General features: G+C 63.2%; 1 protein-coding gene across 2 annotated transcripts in view; it reads right to left on the bottom strand.

The window, feature by feature from the left end:
- Positions 1–20819, bottom strand: part of SPTBN2 (spectrin beta, non-erythrocytic 2) — a 40726-nt gene extending 19907 nt beyond the window's left edge. The window contains exons 1-12 of one of the 2 annotated variants that reach the window (XM_084895068.1): positions 20411–20819; positions 13445–13624; positions 8454–8605; positions 7828–8001; positions 7022–7113; positions 6818–6898; positions 6391–6506; positions 3790–3902; positions 3464–3651; positions 2181–2298; positions 1425–1583; positions 7–309 (exon numbers count right to left, since the gene is read on the bottom strand). In XM_084895068.1, the coding sequence (XP_084751194.1) occupies positions 7–309; positions 1425–1583; positions 2181–2298; positions 3464–3651; positions 3790–3902; positions 6391–6506; positions 6818–6898; positions 7022–7113; positions 7828–8001; positions 8454–8605; positions 13445–13601 (1653 nt within the window). In that variant the 5' untranslated portion in view covers positions 13602–13624; positions 20411–20819. Of the gene's footprint in view, positions 1–6; positions 310–1424; positions 1584–2180; positions 2299–3463; positions 3652–3789; positions 3903–6390; positions 6507–6817; positions 6899–7021; positions 7114–7827; positions 8002–8453; positions 8606–11005; positions 11386–13444; positions 13625–20410 lie in introns of those variants that run through there. The other variant, XM_084895067.1, reaches the window with a different exon arrangement.
- Between the last annotated feature and the right edge of the window lie 796 nt (positions 20820–21615).

Raw genomic sequence — 21615 nt, forward strand, 5'->3', positions numbered from 1 at the left:
GCGTACCTTCATCTCGTCCATCCAGTCCATGAGGTAGAGCAGGTCCTGGAACACCTTCTGCAGCTCCAGGTTGACCAGCAGCCGCTCGCGCCGGGCGGCCACCAGCTGCCGCAGGAAGTCCCAGAGCCGCGCCACCTTGTGCTGCCGCGCGGAGATGCGCTGGATGCCGTGGTAGTGCTCGGCGGCCAGCTCGGCGGCCACGGCGCCCACGGCCTGCACGCGGCCGCTGTAGGCCACGATGTCCGTCTCGATGGCCTCGTGCTTCCGCACCGCCGCCTCCACCGCCGCCAGCTCCAGCCCGAAGTTGTCCTGGGACAGGGAGGGGAGGCGGGAGCTCAGCTCCCCTGTTCCCCAACCCCTCTCGCCCCCCAGCACTGGGGCTGCAAGATGCCAGCCCCAGGAGAGGGCGCTCAGCTTCCTCTCCATCCCATCCCATCCCCTCACGCTCAGGCCTCAGGCTCCCGGGATTCCTGGTCTTTGTATCCCCGTGATGGACTTCCTGTCCCATCAGCTCCCCGTTCCCTGCAGGGCTTCTTACCCGCCACCCCCTCCCCGCGTCTCCCCGCAGCCGGACAGACCGAGCCCCCTTCTCCCCGCAGCCGGACAGACCGAGCCCCCTTCTCCCCGCAGCAGGACAGACCGAGCCCCCTTCTCCCCGCAGCAGGACAGACTGAGCCCCTTCTCCCCACAGCAGGACAGACCGAGCCCCCTTCTCCCCGCAGCCGGACAGACCGAGCCCCCTTCTCCCCGCAGCCGGACAGACCGAGCCCCCTTCTCCCCGCAGCAGGACAGACCGAGCCCCCTTCTCCCCGCAGCAGGACAGACTGAGCCCCTTCTCCCCGCAGCCGGACAGACCGAGCCCCCTTCTCCCCGCAGCCGGACAGACCGAGCCCCCTTCTCCCCGCAGCAGGACAGACCGAGCCCCCTTCTCCCCGCAGCAGGACAGACTGAGCCCCTTCTCCCCGCAGCCGGACAGACCGAGCCCCCTTCTCCCCGCAGCCGGACAGACCGAGCCCCCTTCTCCCCGCAGCAGGACAGACTGAGCCCCTTCTCCCCGCAGCCGGACAGACCGAGCCCCCTTCTCCCCGCAGCCGGACAGACCGAGCCCCCTTCTCCCCGCAGCAGGACAGACTGAGCCCCTTCTCCCCGCAGCCGGACAGACCGAGCCCCCTTCTCCCCGCAGCCGGACAGACCGAGCCCCCTTCTCCCCGCAGCCGGACAGACTGAGCCCCTTCTCCCCGCAGCCGGACAGACCGAGCCCCCTTCTCCCCGCAGCCGGACAGACCGAGCCCCCTTCTCCCCGCAGCAGGACAGACTGAGCCCCTTCTCCCCGCAGCCGGACAGACCGAGCCCCCTTCTCCCCGCAGCCGGACAGACCGAGCCCCCTTCTCCCCGCAGCCGGACAGGCCGGGCCCGCGCTGCACCTGGGCCACGAGGCGCTGGTTCTCGCTGAGCCAGGTCTCCCGCATGGCGGCCTTGCGGTCGAAGCGCGCGGCCAGCTGCTCCAGCTTCTCCTGGCGGATCAGCTCGGTGCGCAGCGCCAGCTCCCGCTCGTGCTCCGCCTTCTCCAGCCGCTCCCAGGCCTGCGGGGGGCCGGGTCAGTGCTGGGGCCGGGGCTCAGAGGGGGGGTCCCTGGGGCGGGGCACAGGGCCAGGCCTGCGGGGGGGCGGGTCAGTGCTGGGGGCCGGGGCTCGGAGGGGGGTCCCTGGGGCTGGGAACGGGGGTCCCTGGGGCTGGGCACAGGGCGAGGCCTGCGGGGGGGGCGGGTCAGTGCTGGGGGCGGGGCTCGGAGGGGGGTCCCTGGGGCGGGGCACAGGGCGAGGCCAGGGGAGCTCAGTCCAGTGCACCCATGGAATGCGGTCAGTTGGAGCCGGGGCACGGCGGGAGGAGGGGGCCACGGGAGAACCACGCCCGCTCCGGGCGGGGACCTGGGGGGACCGGGAACAATGGAGGCCACTGGATTTGTGTGTGTGTGGGGGGGGGCAGGGGGTGACCCTATTACTTTTATTAACCCTCAGGCTGAACAAGAGACTCGGCATGGCTTTATGATGTGAACGCACACGGAGAGGCAGAGGGAGGAGGGGGGAGGGAGGGCGGGGGTGCAGGACGCGGGCAGCGGGCAGCAGGGCGGGCGCCCGGGGTGGGCCGCCCCCCGTGGGGAGGGAGGGGAGGCTGTGCACCTTGTTGATGTCCGAGATGAGCCGGCCCTCGCGGGGCGTGTACACCTTCTGGTTGTTGGCCCGCAGCTTGCTCTGGATGGTGAAGAGCAGCACCTCCAGGTTCCCTTTCTCTGTGAACCTGGGCGGAGGCCGGGCGGGGTCAGGTCACAGGTCACGGGGTCGGGGGGGGGGGGGGGACAAACACAGGGACTCCACGCTTTACAGTGAAGTGTCCTGGGCCTCTTTTCTTCTCAGGAAAGCCAGAGAATGCTGGTGCACAAAAGACCGGAATTTAAAAACACCGACCACCACCCCAACACGGCCGGTCCCCGCTGGCCGCACTGGCTGCATCCTCTCTTTCCACAGAGGGGCTCGGACCGCGGCTGCGGCTGACACGTGTCCAGGCCTCTCTCCCTGTGGGGCAGGCCTTGTTCCGAGGACTCCACACACAGTGCTCAGCTCTCCCTGCTACACCCTCCTGTGACCCCCATTTTCCAGATGAGAAAACTGAGGCACAGAGAGGGCAGCAACTCACAACCAGTAAGTGGAAGAGCCAGGATTTGAACTCGGGCACTTGGAACCTAGACACTCAGCCCTTTGCTCCCTGTGGCCCACAAATAACCGTTTTGTGAACTGTCATGAGCATCTTTTCAGTCAATCGACACATTTCTTCAACATCACTGTCAGCGGCGGTGACTAATTTTTCTTTTACGAAGGTCGTGCTGGTGAACAACCTTGGAGCTACATCTTTGTTCAGTGCCCAGAAGGGGGTTTTCTGGGCCAAATCATTCCCTGGAATGTATGGGAATAGATGTTTCTCTGGATTAATTCTGGCTTTGCTGCTGAAGCATACTAACTCCAAAAAAGCTCCATAATTGGAAAACAGACATTTTTAGCGTATACTGTATAGAACTGCCTAACAGCAGTTCCAGCCATATAAAAAGTTAATTTCTAAGATATGTAGGGTGGCCCTAGCCAGATTGGCTCAGTGGATAGAGCGTCGACCTGCGGACTGAAAGGTCCCAGGTTCGATTCGGGTCAAGGGCATGTACCTTGGTTGCGGGCACATCCCCAGTGGGAGGTGTGCAGGAGGCAGCTGATCGATGATTCTCTCTCATCGATGTTTCTAACTCTCTATTCCTCTCTCTTCCTCTCTGTGAAAAATCAATAAAATATATTTTTAAAAAATCATTTAAGGATTTATTTGGGAACTGCCTCTAGGGCTTTGAGCCGAGGGAGAGCAGCCTCCGGAAGGGCCACCCTGACCAGCTCCTCTCGGCGGCGGGCAGGGCGCGGGCACTCACTTGGGCGGCTTCTCCACGGTGCGGTAGGAGTTGAAGGCCTGCAGCTGGTTCTGGACGCCGCTCAGCGAGTTGGCCAGCTGCCGGTCGTTGAGGGTCACGATGGTCTGCTCGATCCACTGCAGCAGCTCCGAGGCCAGGGACTCGTACTTCTCCACCAGGCGCTCGGCCTCCATGGCGTGGTCTAGCACCTGCCGGACAGCGACATGGGGTCGGGTCCGCGGGCCCCGGCCCGGCCCCGCAGCCCCGCCCGCCCCCGCCGGAGGGGGGTGAGGCCCCGAGGGGGGCTTCTCCGGCCCCGATACCTCCCGCCCCGCGGTGGACGCTACCTTCCCGATTCTTTTGCCTTCCACCGCCAGGGCCTTCATCTTGGAGAAGTAGTGGTAGTACGTGGCCACGTAGGTGATGATGGACTTCTCATCCGGCTGGTCCACATTCACGTCTGGGGGGAGAGAGCGCTCGGGTCAGGATTCCAGAAGGACCCCTGCCACGTGAGCCTCTTACCTAAGGTGACCAGACGTCCCGATTTCTAACCATTTGTCCTACAGAAAATCAGGACTTTTTTTAAAAAACGCCGCGGGACGCGGGACAAATGGTTAGAAATCGGGACGTTTGGTCACCTTACTTTTTTTTTTTTTTTTAAATATATTTTATTGATTTTTTTTTTTTACAGAGAGGGATAGAGAGTTAGAAACATCGATGAGAGAGAATCATCGATCAGCTGCCTCTTGCACACCCCCTACTGGGGATGTGCCCGCAACCAAGGTACGTGCCCTTGACTGGAATCGAACCCAGGACCGTTCAGTCCGCAGCTCTATCCACTGAGCCAAACTGGTTTCGGCTGGTCACCTTACTTTTACCCCAACCCCCGGGCCCTCCCGGCCTCCAAGGTGGACATCTTGCCAGCTCCCTTCATAGCAAAAGGACAAATACACCGTAGGAATTGAAAGGGCATGAAAAGGTGACTTTCCGCCCCCTCTTAGAAATAAGCAGAGTACAAAACTCAGAAACCCCAGGAGCTTTTGCCAAATGCAGCTGATGGAGGAAGCAAGACCAGGAAGGAACAGCATCCCCGTGGGGATGGGCATGGGCTCATGGGCGCGAGAGATGTGTACAGAGTCAGAACACTCAGGGGCAGTGAGCAGAGGTCAGAATGGAGCCCCCGGACCGGGAATGTGCAGGGGAAAGGCCCATGAGCCCCAGCAGCGAGGCCAGTTCTCATGGCCTCAAGGGCACAGTCCAGGCTGTATCCGACCTCAAAGCCGAAGCTCAGCTGTGGCCTTGGAAGTAAGTGACCATCAGGCCAAACCAGCTCCCACCACAGGGCCAAGGCTGCCTCTGACCTGAAAGCCTTGGGTTCTCTCTCTCTCTCTCTCTCTCAGTCGAACCTGGGACCTTTCAGTCCGCAGGCTGACACTCTATCCACTGAGCCACACCGGTTAGGACTGGGTTCTCTTAGGCTGACTGTATCCTTCCTGAAGGGAGGACTGGGGGCCGGAAGCCCTCCAGATCCCCTCTGAAAACTTGGAGAAGGCCGGAGCCGCTGAAGGCACTGCAGGAAGCTGTGGGACAGTGGCTTTCCTTACATGTCCTCTGTCCCAGCTGCGTGCGCTTCTCCAATGCTCTGCAAGGAGCCTGGTGCCCGGCCTACGTTCATCACTAGCTAGCTGGTGTGTGCCACTCCGGGTCAGAGGGCACAAGCCTTCACGCCTACTGCCCCGCGGTGGGCAGTGCCTTCTCAATTCCACGGCCAGAGCCTTCACCTTAGGAACAGTGACAGCAAGTAGCCACACAGGAATTGATTGAAGGGGGGATGGAAAAAAGGGCAGAAAATAACCAAGACCCAGATGCCCGGTGAGCTTAAGAGGGAGTGTCTCCCGCAGGAAGCCACTGGGCTTCTCCCTTCCTCCCTCTTCCGGCTGCACCGAGACTGCTCTCTGCTCTCAGAGGGGCGGCGGGAACCGGGAAACCAGCTCTGGAGCTGGTGGGCGAGCAGGCCTAAGGGGAGGGCAGTGGGGGGCGACCAGGCCTGCAGGGGAGGGCAGTTGGGGAAACCCAGGCCTGCAGGGGAGGGCAGTTGGGGAAACCCAGGCCTGCAGGGGAGGGCAGTTGGGGAAACCCAGGCCTGCAGGGAGGGCAGTAGGGGGCGAGCAGGCCTGCAGGGGAGGGCAGTAGGGGGCGAGCAGGCCTGCAGGGGAGGGCAGTAGGGGGCGAGCAGGCCAGCAGGGGAGGGCAGTAGGGGGCGACCAGGCCTGCAGGGGAGGGCAATTGAGGGAAACCCAGGCTGCCTGACTGAATCTCAGCTCCACCGGCCAGCTGACCTCACAGGCCCCGGCTCCTCTTCCACCAGCCGAGGGCGGCAATGACGCTGAGGTCAGAGGGCGCGCTGTGTGGGTCACGTCAATGAAAGCATGCCAAGGGCGGTGCCAGGTACAGAACAAGAGCCCAGGGGCCATTCCCGGTCTCATCAGCGTTAAGATCGGAACCACAGGGGCCCATCAGCAGGGTCCGCTGACCGTAAGCCCCGCGCTGGCCGAGCCCTCCAGGTCACCCAGCGTCACTCAGAACCCTAGGATTTGGGAACAGGAAGGGCCCTGACGGACCCCCTGGACCATCTTCTCGCTTTGAAGACGAGGAAACTGAGCCGCTGAGCCAGGTGACCGGCTCCGGGCCACAGAGCGGCCGGCGGGGCTGGGACTAGCCTGGTGCCTCCGCTATTTCTGGCCCAACTGTTTCTTCCCGCAGCCTCACATGCTTAAAACCGGGATGCAGTTTTGCACCGAGGCATTCACCCCGGCAGAGTGTGCTCCTCAGGGGCGGTGTTTAGCACGTTCAGCCGTCGCCACCGGCTAATTCCAGAAACCTCCATCGCTCCCCAGAGAGGCCCCGTCTGCTCGGGGGCTCGGCACTGCGCCCACGGCTCTGCCCACCTTCGGGGTCCAGCAGCTTGGTCAGCCCCAGCTCCTTCTCGGCCAGGTTGAAGGCGTTCTGCAGGTTGTAGTGCGCGTTACACTTCTTCAGGGACTCGAAGTCCAGCAGGTCCGGCCTGCGACGGGAGGATTATTAGAAATGTCAAAAACACCGAAGGTCCTAAAGAGGAAACGCCAGGCCACCCCTTTCTCTATCCTAAGTTGCTACGTCTACTGTGTCCAGAGCCAGGCACCCCAGACCCACGCTCCCCGCGCCCACACCCCTGGCTCCCCTTCACAAGCCTTCTTGGCCGCACTGCGCCCCTAAATCCTGGCTCTCCTCCCAGCGCTCATTGCTCGCCATGGCTGTGGAGCACCATCAACGTGTGTGCGTGCCCCTGGGTCAGTCCCCGGCCCCCCGCGGCTCCGACAGGCCCCTTCTCCTCACCGGTGCTTGTGCACAATGGCGTTGAAGGCCAGCCCGTCTCTCCAGCTGGTGGTGAAGTTGTGCACGTTGACGTTGGGGTACCTATGAGCAGAGGGAAACGGGTCCAAGCCCTGGTTCGAGGCAAGGCTCCTGGGCCCGCCCTGCCCGTGTGGCCCGGCCTCTCGGCCTCCCCCGCCCACGGCCCCGCTCCCGCCGGCGCCTCACCCAGCCGTCTTCATCTGGCACCACAGCAGCAGGGCGTCCTTGGCGGACTTCTTCTCCTTGTTGTCTTCCGTTTCCACGCTGATGTCTTGGATCTAAGAGGGAAGGAAGGGAGGCTGACTCCCCGGACGGGGGCTCCCGGACTCATCAGAGGCTCCAAGGAAGGCGGCAGAAACTCTCTCAGACCCTGTCATTGGGGTGCAGGGACGGACCCTGGGGACCTTCCCCCTGGGCTAGAGGCCGCAGGGCCCGGGTCAAAGGGCTCTGCAGCGGCCGAGCTGGGCGGGAAGTCGGAGATGCTGGTTCCTGCAGGCAGGGACCTTCGGGCGGGCGAGTGAACACCCGCTGAGAGCTGGGGTTCGAGGGTGAAGCGGACAGAGCCCTGCTCAGGGCTGGAAGGAGCAGAAGAGGCCACACCCGGGGAGGCCAGGAGAGAGTGGTGGCACCGGACCCGGGACGGGCTCTGCTCGGAGCAGAGGGCGTGGGGGGCTGGGAGGTAAGCAGAGGCAGAGGCAGAGGCACGGGGAGTGACCAGACCCAAGATGTGGTTCCCAAACCCTCTGTGGTGAAGAGCCAGTTTGTAAAACTTCCGGTCCCTCGTGGACCAACATGAGGTCCTACTGCCCATGCCCAGGACAGAGACCAGGCCGCAGGGACCTGGCCACCCCAGTCTCCACCCTGGTTAGCGAGGAGCGCCCCCTGATGGCCACACCGGGTCCCACCCCCTCCGCTGTCCATGGATCCCGCCCCGGATGGGCAGGGGCGGCTCCGGGTGCAGGGCGCCCGCGCGGGGCAGGGCGCCCGGGTACCTGGAACCGAAGGATGATGGTCCAGACCAGCCCCAGCGTCAGGCGGTGGTTCCCGTCCACGATGTCGTGGGAGCCCATGTTCTCCAGGTGCACCTTCTGCTCCTTCAGGAACTGCAGCGCCTTGTCCACGTTCTCCAGGCAGTGGATCCGCATGCGGCCCTTCGTGGGCTTTGGCTGCGGAGGGGCCGGGACACAGCGGCACGGACCGTGGGCCTCCTGCTCCTCCTCCCCTCCCGCCTCTCCGGGGCCCTGCCATGCCCACCTGCCCCCACGACCTCCCTCGGGAGCACGGGGGCAGCCTCGGGCCTGGGCCCAAGTTCACGGAGCCAACGCCGAGGCTGCAGAGGCGGCGGCTTGGGCCAGATTAAGATTCCCGAGGGAATTAACTGCACGCAGAGTGGGTGGAGAAGAAATGTTCTCAATGGGGCCACTGTTCCCGTCTCCTGAAGCAATGCTCCCGGGCAATCCACGGGGCAAAGCCTCAGCATGAACCCAGGCCCCTGCCGGGCGGGCGGCGGCGGCTCTCCTCCGCCTGGGGCCACCCCCCTCTCCAGGGGAGCCCCCTGCAGACCGCCCGCCCCCCGCGCCTCCGTTTCCCAGGCCCCTCTCCCCGGGGGCCCGCTCACCAGTGTCTCCCCCGAGAGCACCTCCAGGAGCCTGAGGAGGCTGCGCCCGTCGCGGAGGTCGCTGTACAGGTCGCCCACGCGGCACGTGACCCGGGCCAGGTGCGAGTTCACCCACTTGGTGAAGGTTTTCTTCTGCACGGCCTCCCGCTCATCTGCGGGGGCAGCGGGGGGTCACGGCTGCGCCCCACGCACAGTGTTTCCAACCGCCAGCAGGTGGGGTTGTGGGGTCGTGGGGTGAGAGGCGGGAAGTGAGGTCTGGGGACGGGGACGGGGGAAGGAAGGCGGCGGGAGGGAAAATAACTGGAAAAGCAGGGAAGTGGAGAAACTGGAATGAGCCCGGTCCAGCAAGCGGAAGGACAAGAACGAGAGCCAGACGCACGCTGTGAGAAGGAAGGATGAGGAAGGGGAAGCTGGGAAACAGGAGGGAAGGGCTGGGACCGGGGTCGGGGCGCGGCCAGGTAACAGTGGTGCGGCCGGTCCTTCCTTGCCCGGAGCCTCACTCTCCCCATCTATAAAACGGGCATCGCCCGTCCTGCGTCAGCAGGTCCCTGTGCTGGTGGACGGGCCAGGTGTGCGAGGTGCCCGGAGAGTCTGCTCCACAGGCGCCAGCCAAGGCCAAGGGCGGCGCTCGGCCCGGCAGGCCCTGGGGCTGCTCTCTCCGGGCGGCGGGCAGAGGGGAGGGTGCGGAGATAACGTACAGCAGCGGCTCTTGCAAGTGGCTACTAGAATAAGGTGACCAGACGTCCCTCTTTTGGCGGGACAGTCCCGATTTTCAACCATTTTCCCCGCGTCCCTCGGCGTTTTAAAAAAGTCCCGAAGCCGGTGTGGCTCAGTGGTAGAGCGTCGGTCTGCGGACTGAAAGGTCCCAGGTTCGATTCCGGTCAGGGGCATGTACATTGGTTTCGGGCACATCCCCGGTCGGGGGTGTGTAAGAGGCAGCTAGCCGATGTTTCTCTCTCATTGATGCTTCTAAGCTCTCTATCTCTCTTTCTTCCTCGCTGTTAAAAATCAATAAAATATATTAAAAAAAAAAAAAAAAGTCCCGGTTTTTGGAAAGATTCCAAAAATCGGGACTTTTTTAAAAACGCCGTGGGACGCAAAAAAATTGCTGAAATTCGGGACTGTCCCGCCAAAAGCGGGCCGTCTGGTCACCTTGGACCAGGAGATGTGCCAGGACAGACCGCAGGCTGCCAGGACCAGCTCGCTCTCCTGCTGTCCCCGAGCTGGGCTCCCTCAGCGGCCGCAGGGATGTGGGCCCAGGACCCCCACCTCCCAACACCGAGGAGAGAAAGCAGACCTTGGGGTGGGGGGCGGGGAGAGAGGGAGCCCGAGAGACACGGGGTGCGCGTGGGGCGGAGCCGGGCAGAGGCAAATGCCGATAATCTCCAAAAAGGACACGTCCTGCGGCCTGGTCCCCGGGGAGGGTGCTGCGAGGGATGCTCCGGCTCCACGGGGAAAGGGAAACTAAGAACGCCGCCGGCGACAGCGTGCGGGGGGACGCGCAGGCCCTGCATGCGCTCGGTCACCGAGGCTCTGTCCGCCCGGAGCCCCGGGCGAGGACCCGGCCCCGGCGGCGGGACCTGAAGGGCCGCTTTCGCTTCCCTCTCAGCACCAGCATCTCAGGAACCGAGAGCACTCATCCCTGAACCTCACATTCCTCCGCACCTCACCCACGAAGGCATGGCACGCCCGTGTCTGGTCCTGTCTCTCCTGCCTCCAGCCCTGCGCCTGGGCCAGCCCGGGCGCTCCGGGGCCTCCTCTCAGGGTCTGCCGACTGAGCCAGGGGTGTCCCGGACCCCCTGCCACTCCCGGGCCCCCGGGGTGTCCCCGCCAGGCACCCCGTGGGGAGGCCGTTTGGGCCCGCGGACAGGATGACGGGGAAGACGCGGGGACGGTGGCGGCCGGGAGAGCAATGTGCACAGCCCGGCACCGGAGACAGACGTCACTTCACCAGGCGTCCGCGGCATCCACAGACACCCCCAGCCACCCGAGGCGGCTTCCAGAAGCGCACGGAAACTCGGTGCCAGACGGACCCGCGCCTGCTCAGACTCATACCGGAGCCTGCCCGCACCGGCTCCCTTTGACACGCTGCCCAGCTCCCACACAGGCTCAGGCCCACTCAGGACGCGGGCACCGCCAGCGAGCCTGTTCCCAGGCCTCCGGCTCCCTGCCCTCTCCTTCCCAGACACCGGCAGGCCCTCCTTCAGACCCGCTGCCCGTGAGCGTCTCAGTGGGACCTAGGGAGGCCTCCTGTTTGCAGCCCCGGGCGCTGCCCTGCTCAGCCCGCCGGCCGCCGGCCGCCCCCGTGGTCACTGCACTCCCCGGGGGACCTCGCGGTCACACCCACTCCCACGCGCACACAGGCCCTTCCAGAGGGTGGGTCGCAGCCTCCCCCTGCTGTCAGCACCTGCGGATTTCCTGGCCACTTGTAATGATTCCCCTGGCTCACCGGCTCCCAGCACCAACGCCTGAGTCACAGCCGGCGTTCTCCGCGCTGGCTCCCCTCCCCGCGCCGGGGACCCCTCCGCCCCTCTCCCCGGGCCGGCGCTCACCTTGCAGCTGTTTGAAGCGGCCGTCCAGCACGCTGGCGTACTGAGCGGGGTTAATGAAGGCCGCCGGCGAGAGCAGGAGGCCCCCGGGGTTCTGGGACCCCTCCACCGCCTCGTAGTAAAGCTCCCCAGCGCCGTTCAGGCTGTGCCCCGGGCCCCTGCTCACGCCGTTCCCGTTCATGGTGCCCGCTGCCTCCTACACAGCTGGGCGCCCAGCGTCCATGCCCTGCCCGCACGGGGGCGGGGGCGCAGGGTCAGCCTGCCCGGAGCCTGGGATCCCAGAGGCTGGGGTCCGGGGGGTGGTGAAGGGGGGTGGTCCGTTCAAGGCGTTAGAAAAAGGAGTTACAGGATGCCTGGGTCCCCCGACGCCCAGACAAGCAGCAGGGCACACCTGGCTGTGGCTGGAGAGACAGAGGCGGCTCCAGACAAACAGGTTGGACAGTGCCGGGGGAGGGGTGGAGGCGGAGCCGCCGCTGGGGCAGGGCCAGGCCCCGTGGGGCGGAGGCGGGAACTGCAGGCCTGAGACCTGCCCGTCAGCCTCAGAGGCCCGAAAAGCCAGGAGAGGATTCCCCGGCGGGGAGTCCTGCTTCCCAAAGGGGTTCAGCCGTGACTCTGGGAGGTGCCCCTGCAGGACATGGGCATTTAAAAAATATATATTTTATTGGTTTTTTAACAGAGAGGAAGGGAGAGGGATAGAGAGCTAGAAACATCCATCAGCTGCCTCCTGCACACCCCCCACTGGGGATGTGCCCACAACCAAGGCACATGCCCTTGACGGGAATCGAACCTGGGACCCTTCAGTCTGCAGCCGATGCTCTATCCACTGAGCCAAACCGGTTAGGGCAGGACATGGGCTTTGATCCCCAGCTCAGAGAGCAGAGAAAGAGAAATTCCTTACGCCCCTGTATCTGCCCCTGTATCTGTGAAATCCCTGTTCTGCTCCCACTTGTCATCATCGCCTCCAGTCCCACCCCTTTCCCGACACTGGGCCCCAGGGGCCCCCGCCAGGCCAGCCCAGGCCCCCAGGACTCCCACCGCTGAGCCACCTGCCAGACGCCCTTCCCACCGGCTCTGGGCTCCAGCTCTTTCCCTACACCCCCCTGCCTCTCCCCTCCGCATCCCTTCAGCATCTGTCTGGCCCTCCTGATGCCAGGTGCAGTGCAAAGCAGAGCTCATAGGAGAGGCTCCTCAGGGGCCAGGGGCAGCGTGGGCGCACAGACACCGCCCGGGTCCTGGGAGCGCGTGGCGTGTGCTCAGACATCAGGACAGCTCCGGGGGCCGCGTGCAGCCAGAGCCGGGACGCCAGGCAAACCTTCCCCCACACCCCGTGTCTGTCTTCTCCCACCCACAGGGACGGGTGTTCCCCAGCCAGCCGGAAGACCCAACCCGGACAGAGAAGCCCACGAGGAAAGGATAAGGGGTCCCCAGGACGGTAGGTCTAAGGACTCTAACCCAAGTGCCCAGGAAGGGAACTGGCAGTCGAGCTTGTAAAAACGGCCCCGGTGGATTCTGTGAGAATGTGGCCGGGTTTGGGAACCAACCCCGACAGGGTCTCCCTTCTCCCAGAAAGCCACCCGGCCCACGCCGGGAGCACTGCCTCTCAGGAGGGAGTGGGTGGGACCTCTCCCACTGCACTTGGCAGGGAGGCCAGTCAGCCAGTGGGAACGCACGGGGGGATGGAGGAGGGCAGTCTGCTGGGGTGGGTAGTCTCGGGGTGTGTGGGTGACTCAGCCCCACGCGGGCCAGGCCATCCGCTAGGAGTGTCAGGTGGCAGCCGCACTCTTGTCGCCATGACAACTCCTCCCAGGGAACGCAGGGAGGCCCGTCCAACGGGTTTGTTTGAGTTCGGAGGAGCCGAAGGGGAAAGCCCAGGCCGGAGGGGAGGGCAGGGGCCAGGCAGAGAGCAAACCCGGGGAGGGGAGAGGGCACCTGCCCCAGGGAAGAGGGAGGTGGAACAATGGAGGAACAGGCGGCAGGTGGAGGGAGCAGGTGGGAGGGAGAGGGGAGGATGATGGGCGGGGTGGGTGTGGCGGGGAGAGAACAGGTGTGAGAGGTGACAGTGGGAATCAGGGAGGACACAAGGGGACGAAAGGTGAAGGAGAGGTGGGTGGAAGCCAACAGCAAGACTAAGGGCAACAGAACGGAGGCCATGACTCGGGGACAGAGGCCAAAAAGTCAGCGGAGTGCGGAGGGGAACACAGCTCAGCCCCGGAGTCAGCGGGCCCTCCCTCCGCTGGGGCCGGGGAGCGGGGCGTGTTCTGGGTTGCGTGGCGTTGGTTCTGAAGGCCGGAGCTGGGGACCAGGGTCTTGACAGGGCGACCTGGATTGGCCACGTCCGTCAGCAGCTGAGGAAGGCTGCCCTCCGTGAAGCTAACGGCCTCCCCGTGACAGGCTTCCGTCCCCAGCGTCCTCAGCATCTCCCCGGGCCTCCCCTCATCTCACCTGCCAGGGCCTTGATCCGGGACCTCTCAAAGAGGCGGGCGGAGCTGCTGTCATTGTCCCAGTCCGAGTCGGGCAGGTCCCAGCGGTTGTTGATGTCGCTGTACTGGCCCTGGATCTCCAAGCTGTCGAAGTCTGTGGGTGACAGGGTGCTGCTCATGGCGGCGGGGGGGTCTCCTGCTCCTGCGAGGGGGGATATGGCTGCTGGGGGGCATCGTGGGGCCACCGAGCCCACCACGCACCCCGTGCTTCCCTCCTCCTGCCCAAGACCCGCTCGCTCTCCCGATGGCCAGCGATGGTGGTGGCTGGTCTTTCTGTCCGTGGAACTGAGCCCCGGTGCAGAGGGCACGCCCTCCTGGTGGGGGCCAGGATGCAGTGGAATGCGGCAGGAAGGCAGCAGTGGCTCAGAGCGAAGCAGTGGGCGGGGAGGGCTCCAGGGCCTCGGGCCGGGAGGGACCATGGACAGAGCTGGGGCTGACCGTGGCGATGCTGTCAGCATGGTTCCGGAGGGCAGTGCGTGCACCAGGGGAACTGCAGGACGCAGTTGGGGGCCCCTGGAGCCACAATGAGCGCAGACCAGAGTTCTTTTACTCCCAGGAGGCCTCACAGTTTGCTCGAGTCCCTCCTCTACATAAGACCGCCTCCTAGGCCCTGCAGGCGGTTCGAGATGGAAAGACGGAGATCCTGCTCTCGAGCTGAGACGCATCTCTGAGGCACCAGGAAGAGGGATGCCCTGATGGTGCCAGGAGTTCAGAGGAGGACGCAGTACGGTTCTCTCTCCTTCCCCCCACCCCCTTTTTTTTCCCTAAAAATTTTGTGACAGGGAATACGTACTAGGTGCTTGGTAAATGCCAGCTGTGACACATGCATCAGCCCATCAGAACCCATGGGTCCATTATCATGCCCATTTCTCAGATGAAAAAGTGGCACCGTGAACGTTAAGTCGCGGTTCAAGGTCACACAGCTGGAAGGGGCAGAGCTGGGTTTTGAAGCTGAGTTTCTCTAGTGACCTTGGAGGACAAGCTCGCAATCACAACGTTCACATGTTGTAAGCTCCCGGGGGCTCTTATTCCTCGTTTCCTTCCCGGGCCCAGGCTGGGAGATCAGGACCAGCGTGCTTGCCAGAGCAACTTACAACTCTACGTTACGCAAACTCTGTCCTTCTCAAAACTAACCAATGAGCTTCAGGTTAGCTGCTAGGGAATTTAAAAAAAACATCTACCGTCCAAAGTTCCCGTGTAACTCAGCATTCAGCAGCCATCCAAGGCAATGGAGGGGCTGGCTGGTTCTGGAACTGTATCTGAACCCCAAATTCTGCATTACTCACTGTCCTAGTACCTCTCAAATACAAAGACACATGTTACTCCTTAGCAGCCCTTCCTAGGGTCAGGCCTGTGATCTTGGCAGTTTCTGGTTCTGGAGAGGAGGTACAGAGTGTGGTGTGTGTGTGTGTTTCTCGTGTGGTTTGGGGAGGAAGAAGGCGTGGGAGGTGAGATATGCGTGGGTAGGGAGGTGTGTTCCCACGGGCACACAGAGGCAGAACTTGGCTTCTGTCGTTAACCGGTTCCCTGAAGCTGAACCTGACCCATGTGAAGGTCAGCACTGTCTGCCCGCCCCTTTCTCCCGAAGAGAAAGTGCGCACAGGGCTTCCCCGGGAGTGGCCCCGATGAGGAGAGAGGAGCGAAGGTCTGGGTTCCTAGATTTGGGCTTTCACTCCTGTAACAGAAGCTTACTTTCACGAGGCCTCCTCTCTCATATTAAGTCCACCGTTTCCCTACCAGGCTCTTCTGAATTTGCTCTGTAAATATTTATATAAAAATAAACTCCAGGTCAGAGTTGAGTCACCCTGAGCAAAGAGTGGCGTGGGCCAGGCATGACCCGTGCTAGTCACCTCCCAGCTGGACTGGGGAGCAGCCTACAGCCCGCGACCTTTTCCATTCCGTTCTTCTCAGCCCCTCCCCAGCGGCCACGCGCACGCTCAGCTTTGGGATGGACACTCTCCCTGCGCACACCTCCCCTCGAAAACTCCTCCGTGCATGCCCCCTGGTCTTCTGTTTCCATGCCCCTTTCCTTAGATCAGGACTCACAAACGCACTAACGCCAGTCCCCCAGCGAGTGGCCAGCAGACTGGTTCATAAATCACTGATCTGGATTCCCCCAGGCGGGCCTGCGTTTCCCATCTCTCTCTAGGCCCCACGACCCCCTTTGGTCTCCTTCCTGGCCTGCCTGGAAGGCCTGAGAGGACTCCAAACCCTGCTCCACGCCTTTGCGCCCCACAAAGAGCAGAGACGTAAAGAAGTGGACTGACTGCCTGGCCTGACCTCCAAGCTGCCGTGTGTCCCTGGGCCACCCCTAAGCTGGCAAGAACCTCAAGGTGGACTGCTCAGGCTTCCTTTTGGGGCTCCAACGTGGTCCGCCCAAGGAATCCTATCGGGGCCCAGCCTTCACAGGATCCAGACCTCCCAGCAAGGGCTGGCTGTTATAGTCTCTATGTGGAATCTTTATTTTTCTTTTTAAAAATATTTTTTATTGATTTTTTTACAGAGAAGAAGGGAGAGGGATAGAGAGCCAGGAACATCGATGAGAAATATCGATCAGCTGCCTCCTGCACACCTCCCTCTGGGGATGTGCCTGCAACCAAGGTACATAACCTCGACTGGCTGGAATCGAACCCAGGACCCCCTCCCCCCCCCCCCCAGTCTGCAGGCCAACACTCTATCCACTGAGCCAAACCGGTCAGATCTATGTGGAATCTTATTATTTGGGAGAAAGAATGGAGTTGGAACCTCCCCTTTTTCCAAATAAAAATTCAGCCACTTGAATGGGCCTTTGGCCAAATCAAGTTTTGACATACATGTCTTGTGTCCTAAGTTTCTGGAGATGTTGCCATATAGGAAAGGAGCAGAGCCTGGCTGGTGTGGCTCAGTGGTTGAACCTGTGAACCAGGAGGTCATAGTTCGAGTCCTGATTAGGGCACATGTTCGGGTTGAGGGCTCGATCCCCAGTAGGGGGCATGCAGGAGGCAGAAGACCAATATTCTCTTTCATCCCTCTATCTGTCTCTTCCTCTCTCTGAAATCAATAAAAACACACCTAAAAAACAAACAAAACAACGGAAAAAAGGAAAAGGAACCGAGATGGCACTGGTGTCTGTAGGTCACAGCTCCTCCTCAGGCTCCCCTGCTGGCACTCCAAGGAGTCGATCCCATAGACTTGCACGTGAAAACACTGCTCTCTGCTGGTTCCGAGGGCCCCGTCTCCCTATTTCTGAGTTTGGGTTTCCGAGCATTTGGGCGGTGCAGTCCCTGGACTCGGGGAGAATGTGCTGTGTTCTCTGCCCGTGTTCCCGCTGCCACCTCTGAGCCCCACAGCTTTCTATTCGGGCGCGTTCTGCACAGGTCCTGCTCTGGCTCCTTCTCGCTGAGCGCGTCATTGCCTGCCTACGATCTGGGTCTCCGGGCTCACGTTTCCTCAGTCTGCCTGCTCCCCCCCCACCCCACCCCACCCCCGGCGCCCAGGACCCCCGACTGTCTCTGCACCGGAGACTGGTCCACCTTCTCCTCCACCGTGGGTTCCTGAACGCTGGCGAGAGGGTGGCCCGGCAGCTAATCCCGCTTACGGGGCACTGGCACCTTATTCTTAGCCACTGACCTCGAGGCCGGACCCAAGTAGCTTACATTGTTCCCACTGCAGCAAAGCCAACTCTGCGGGCTGCAAGCTGGGGCCCTGCTACATCCGCGAAGCCTCCGGACTGCTCAGCCGGTGCATCCTCACGGCAGCTGCTCCCCCCGCCCCCGTCCCCCCTCTTCCCCTTCCCCCCCCCCCCCCCCCCCCCCCCCCCCCCCCCCGTTAGCTGGCGTTCAAAGCTAGAAAACCTGTCCCTGGGGCTAGAGCCTGTCTCGTTCCCTAATTCCTCCTCTCACCACATCCTCCTCCTGATTAATTCTTTACCTCCCTCGGAGCTGATCACTCCCGCTCTGTGCTCCGGCGGCACCTCAGCTGGCTGCTATTATGGCACTGATCACGTTGTGTTACCGTTAGTTGTTTATGTGTCTCTGCTGCTCCACTTCTAACACAGCGAGGACAGGAGCTGCCTTCTCCACGCCCAGCACAATAGATATTTAATAAAGATAGATCGAATTGAATAGGCCATAATTTTTTTTTTCCCTTTGTATTAATGTCTTTCTTAAAGCTACAGACAAGCCAAAGGGAAGAATGAGATGGGCCAGAGAAGCCCCTCTGCGGAGGTCTGTCAGGGTTGAGCTCTACAGGCCCACGGAGGCTCAAACGGGCATGAATCACACCTGGGGCGGCCGGGGGAGGCATGGAAACAGATCACAGGGCCTGCCCCTGGAATCTCGGATAGCGTAGGCCTGGGGTGGGGCTTGGCAATCTGCATTTCTGCCCTGTTCCCAGGTGACATGAGAGCTACGGTGTGGGGACCGCACCCGGGGGGCCATGCTGTCCAAAGACAAGGAGCAGCCAGGGCTGGTGAGAGGAGCCAGGAGGGCTGAGGAGACACAGCGTCCAGGGGGGTCCGTGTGCCCTGAGGTCAGCGTCCGTGCTCAACCCAAATATAGCTTCCGCTCCGAAGCCTCACGACCCACAGGGAGCCCGGAGCCTCCGGCAGCGGCAGGAAAATGAAGACGGATGGAGCTAACGAGACAAATTGAGCTGATGTCCCGACACGGGCGAGTCACAGATGTGAGGGGAGGCTGTGGCCGTGGGGCTGCGGGGAGGGGAGCGGGGCACATGACAGCCGGATGAATAATAGATGGGAAGCGATGGGGACTTTGGCAAAGTACAAATCTCATCGGACTCAGAGTCGGAGAGGACCGGCACAGAGCGAACAGGAAAGGGCCTCACCGGTACCCTCGGGGCTCCTGGAAGAGCAGAAGGAAGAGGTGCTCCGGCAGCGGAGGGTCTGGGGGGCAAACAGGACCCCATGTGACACTCCAGCCGGTTCCTCACGAAGCAAGCAGAGGAACTCGGCTCGGGGCAAAGAGAGGGGCTGCATTTCCATGTGATCTCCTTTAGGACCCTCTCCGGGGGCAGAGCCATTCAGACTAATTTTCACGCCCTTTGCTCCCGCCGGTTTCCCCAGTCTCTCTGAGGGACAAGCCTCAGGCTCACCGTAGCTTTTCCTCCCTCATCCTTTGCTGTTCTGCCTGTGCTGAGAGGCTGCCAGCACCTCAAGCTAAGACACATCCCTGGCGCTCCCACTGCCCCTTCATCTTCAGGGAAAACTGGTTTGTGGGTGCCCTGTCCGTGTCTGGACCGGCTCCGGCGCTGCAATGTGGCAGCTTGTGGAAGGGGCGGGCGGGGAGCAACAACTCCGGGAGACAACACGTAGCAGGTTAGGGCAGGGGCCAGCCTGCAGCCAGACAAGCCCGCAGTGCCACGGGGTTAGTGGGGGGCAGGCCCCGGAGCCAGATGGATGGGCGGTGAAGGCCGCATGTGGTGCTGGGGCTGGAGCAGCCCAGGAGGAGGCCTCGCCAGGCAGTTCTGTGCGGGGTGGACCCCAACCCCCTGGACGTCTCGGCCGCAGGGACCCCTCACCCCCAGCCTCCCCATCGCCCCAAGGGGCTGCACTCTCGCTCCGCCAGTGTCCGGGGCGCCAGAGCCCGCTGCGTCCCCTTCCCACACCCACACCGCGCGGAGCACAAGGGAGAGCACGGGGCAGCTGCCCCGGAGGCCAGGAGCCTCTCCCCGGCTCCGAGGGCCCCGAGCCGCCCTCCGGGGGAAGCCGGCTCAGTGTCCGCAGCGCCTGGACCGGAGCCGGCCCGTCCGTCCGTCCACCCGTCCGTCCGCCCAGGAGCCTCCAGCGCGAGCGGCCGGCGCTGTCAGACGCGCTCCGAGCCCCGGCGGCCGGACCCTGAGCGCGCGGTCACCCCCCTCCCAGGCTCCCCTCGGGGCTCCGGCCCCCCCCCCCCCCGCACCCCGCACCGGGGGGCCCGGCCCAGGATCTCCATCCCTTCCCGGCGCCGGGCGGGAGCTGAGACCCGACCCCGACCCCGACCCCAGCCCCGACCCCGACCCCAGCCCCAGCCCCAGCCCCAGCCCCAGCCCCAGCCCGGACCCCAGCCCCAGCCCCAGCCCCAGCCCCAGCCCCAGCCCCAGCCCCAACCCCAAGCCCCAGCCCCAGCCCCAGCCCCGACCCCGACCCCAGCCCCAGCCCCAGCCCCAGCCCCAGCCCCAGCCCGGACCCGCCGCCCGCACCCCGGACCCAGCGCCCGGCCCAGGATCTCCATCCCTTCCCGGCGCCGGGCGGGAGCTGAGACCCGACCCCGACCCCGACCCCGACCCCGACCCAAGTCCCAACCCCAGCCCCAGCCCCAACCCCAAGCCCAGCCCCAGCCCCAGCCCCCAGCCCCGACCCTAACCCCAGCCCCAGCCCAGCCCCAGCCCCGCCGCCCGCACGCGGCTGCACAAAGCGCCGGCCGCCCCGCGGACAAAGCGCCCCGGACGGACCTACCTCGCGGAGCGGGCGGCGCGGGCGGCGGGGGCGCTGGGCGGCGAGGCGCCTGCAGCCCGGCCACGCGCGGCGCCCGGAGGCGGCGGGGCGGGCGGCGCTGTCACGGGGCGCGGGGTGCGGGGTGCGGGGCGCGGGGCGCGGGGTGCGGGGCGCGGGGTGCGGGGGGCGCGTGGCGGCGGCAGGAGGACAATGGCTTCCCCGCCGCAGGCCGCCGGCTCCCGCGGGAGGCCCGGGACCATCTGGAGCCGCGGCCCCGCGGGACCCGGGCCCGGCCCGAAGCGCCCCCTCCCCGCCCGGCGCCATGGCAACGGCGGCCCCGCTCTGTCCTCCGCGCGGCTTCCCGGTCCGGGGTCGCTGACCTTCCCCGGGGCCAACGCATGGGCGGCCGGGCGCCCGGCTCCCAGCCCCCTCCCCGCCTCCCCGCGGGGGCCCCTGCGACCCCGCCTTCCGGCCACCCCCAGGCCGCCGGGCGCCCCTCCGCCCTCCGCCGCTTACCCGGCTCGGTCTCCGCAGTTTGCACAGCCCACCTTTGTCCCTGCTCCGTTTCCGTCCACAATCTGACCCCCCAGGACGCGCAATCCTTCCTCTAACGGCAGTCACCGCCCAGGAGGCTCCCGATCTTCAGTCTCCGTTTTCCTGGTCAGATTTTCCTCTTCCAGCGCCTCCAGCTCATCTCCTCTCAAACGCGTCTTCCTCCCATCCCCGCTCCCTCCCGTGCTCCGGCGGGCAGGTAGGCCGGCTCTCTCCCCCCGAGCATCTCCATGGTGCATGTGATGGAGACCGCCTGCTCACAAATCAGATTCTCAGAACAGTCATCCCTGCAGCTCCTTCTCAGCTCCTCTCCTGTATCAGCCAGAATACCGGCCCACTCACCGCCTTAAGAGGGGGTGGGGGCGGGGAGGGCCTGGCACCGTTGGGTTTCTCCTTGGTCATGAGCTAAATCTAAAGTGAACTGCGATTTGCTTGGGAAGAGAAAAGAATTAGGCCCCAATAATAGCAAAGTTAGAAAGTGCCCTGTTTGCACTAATAGCACATTATCGTGTGTGACCCCCCATCCCCACTCCAGCTTAAAGAAACAGGCACTGTTCTCCCAGACTGGGAAGCTAGCTCAGAGATGAACGGTATCCTAGCCTGGGTTCCGAACAGAGCAGAGCAGCCGGAGGGCAACCGTTAGGTGATACTGCCCAGGAAGAGGTCGGCCTGCTTCTACCAGGGCAATGCCCGAAATGGCCAAGAAAGGGCAATGTGAAGAATGGGTTTCGCCTGAATCCCTGGATTTAAGATTTTATTTATTTATGAACAATGGAATCTTAAGATTTTGCTCCTTTCTGAAAAGATAGGCACGCTGAAACAAATATAAAAGTAATTGAAGCCAAAACCGGTTTGGCTCAGTGGATAGAGCGTCGGCCTGCGGACTGAAAGGTCCCAGGTTCGATTCCTGTCAAGGGCATGTACATTGGTTGCAGGCACATCCCCAGTAGGGGGTGTGCAAGAGGCAGCTGGTGGATGTTTCTCTCTCATCGATGTTTCTAGCTCTCTATCTCTCTTCCTTCTGCTCTGTAAAAAATCAATAAAATATATATATTTTTAAAAAGTAATTGAAGTACTCCCCGGACACGATTTTTGCCAAGCAGAAATCATTTGTGCTAAACCCACTTGAAATCATTTACAAAGTTCAAAAAAGTCCTTTTACTGTCTGT

The sequence above is a fragment of the Pipistrellus hanaki genome (genome assembly GCF_964339955.1).
Source record: "Pipistrellus hanaki genome assembly, chromosome: 9".
NCBI lineage: Eukaryota > Metazoa > Chordata > Mammalia > Chiroptera > Vespertilionidae > Pipistrellus > Pipistrellus hanaki.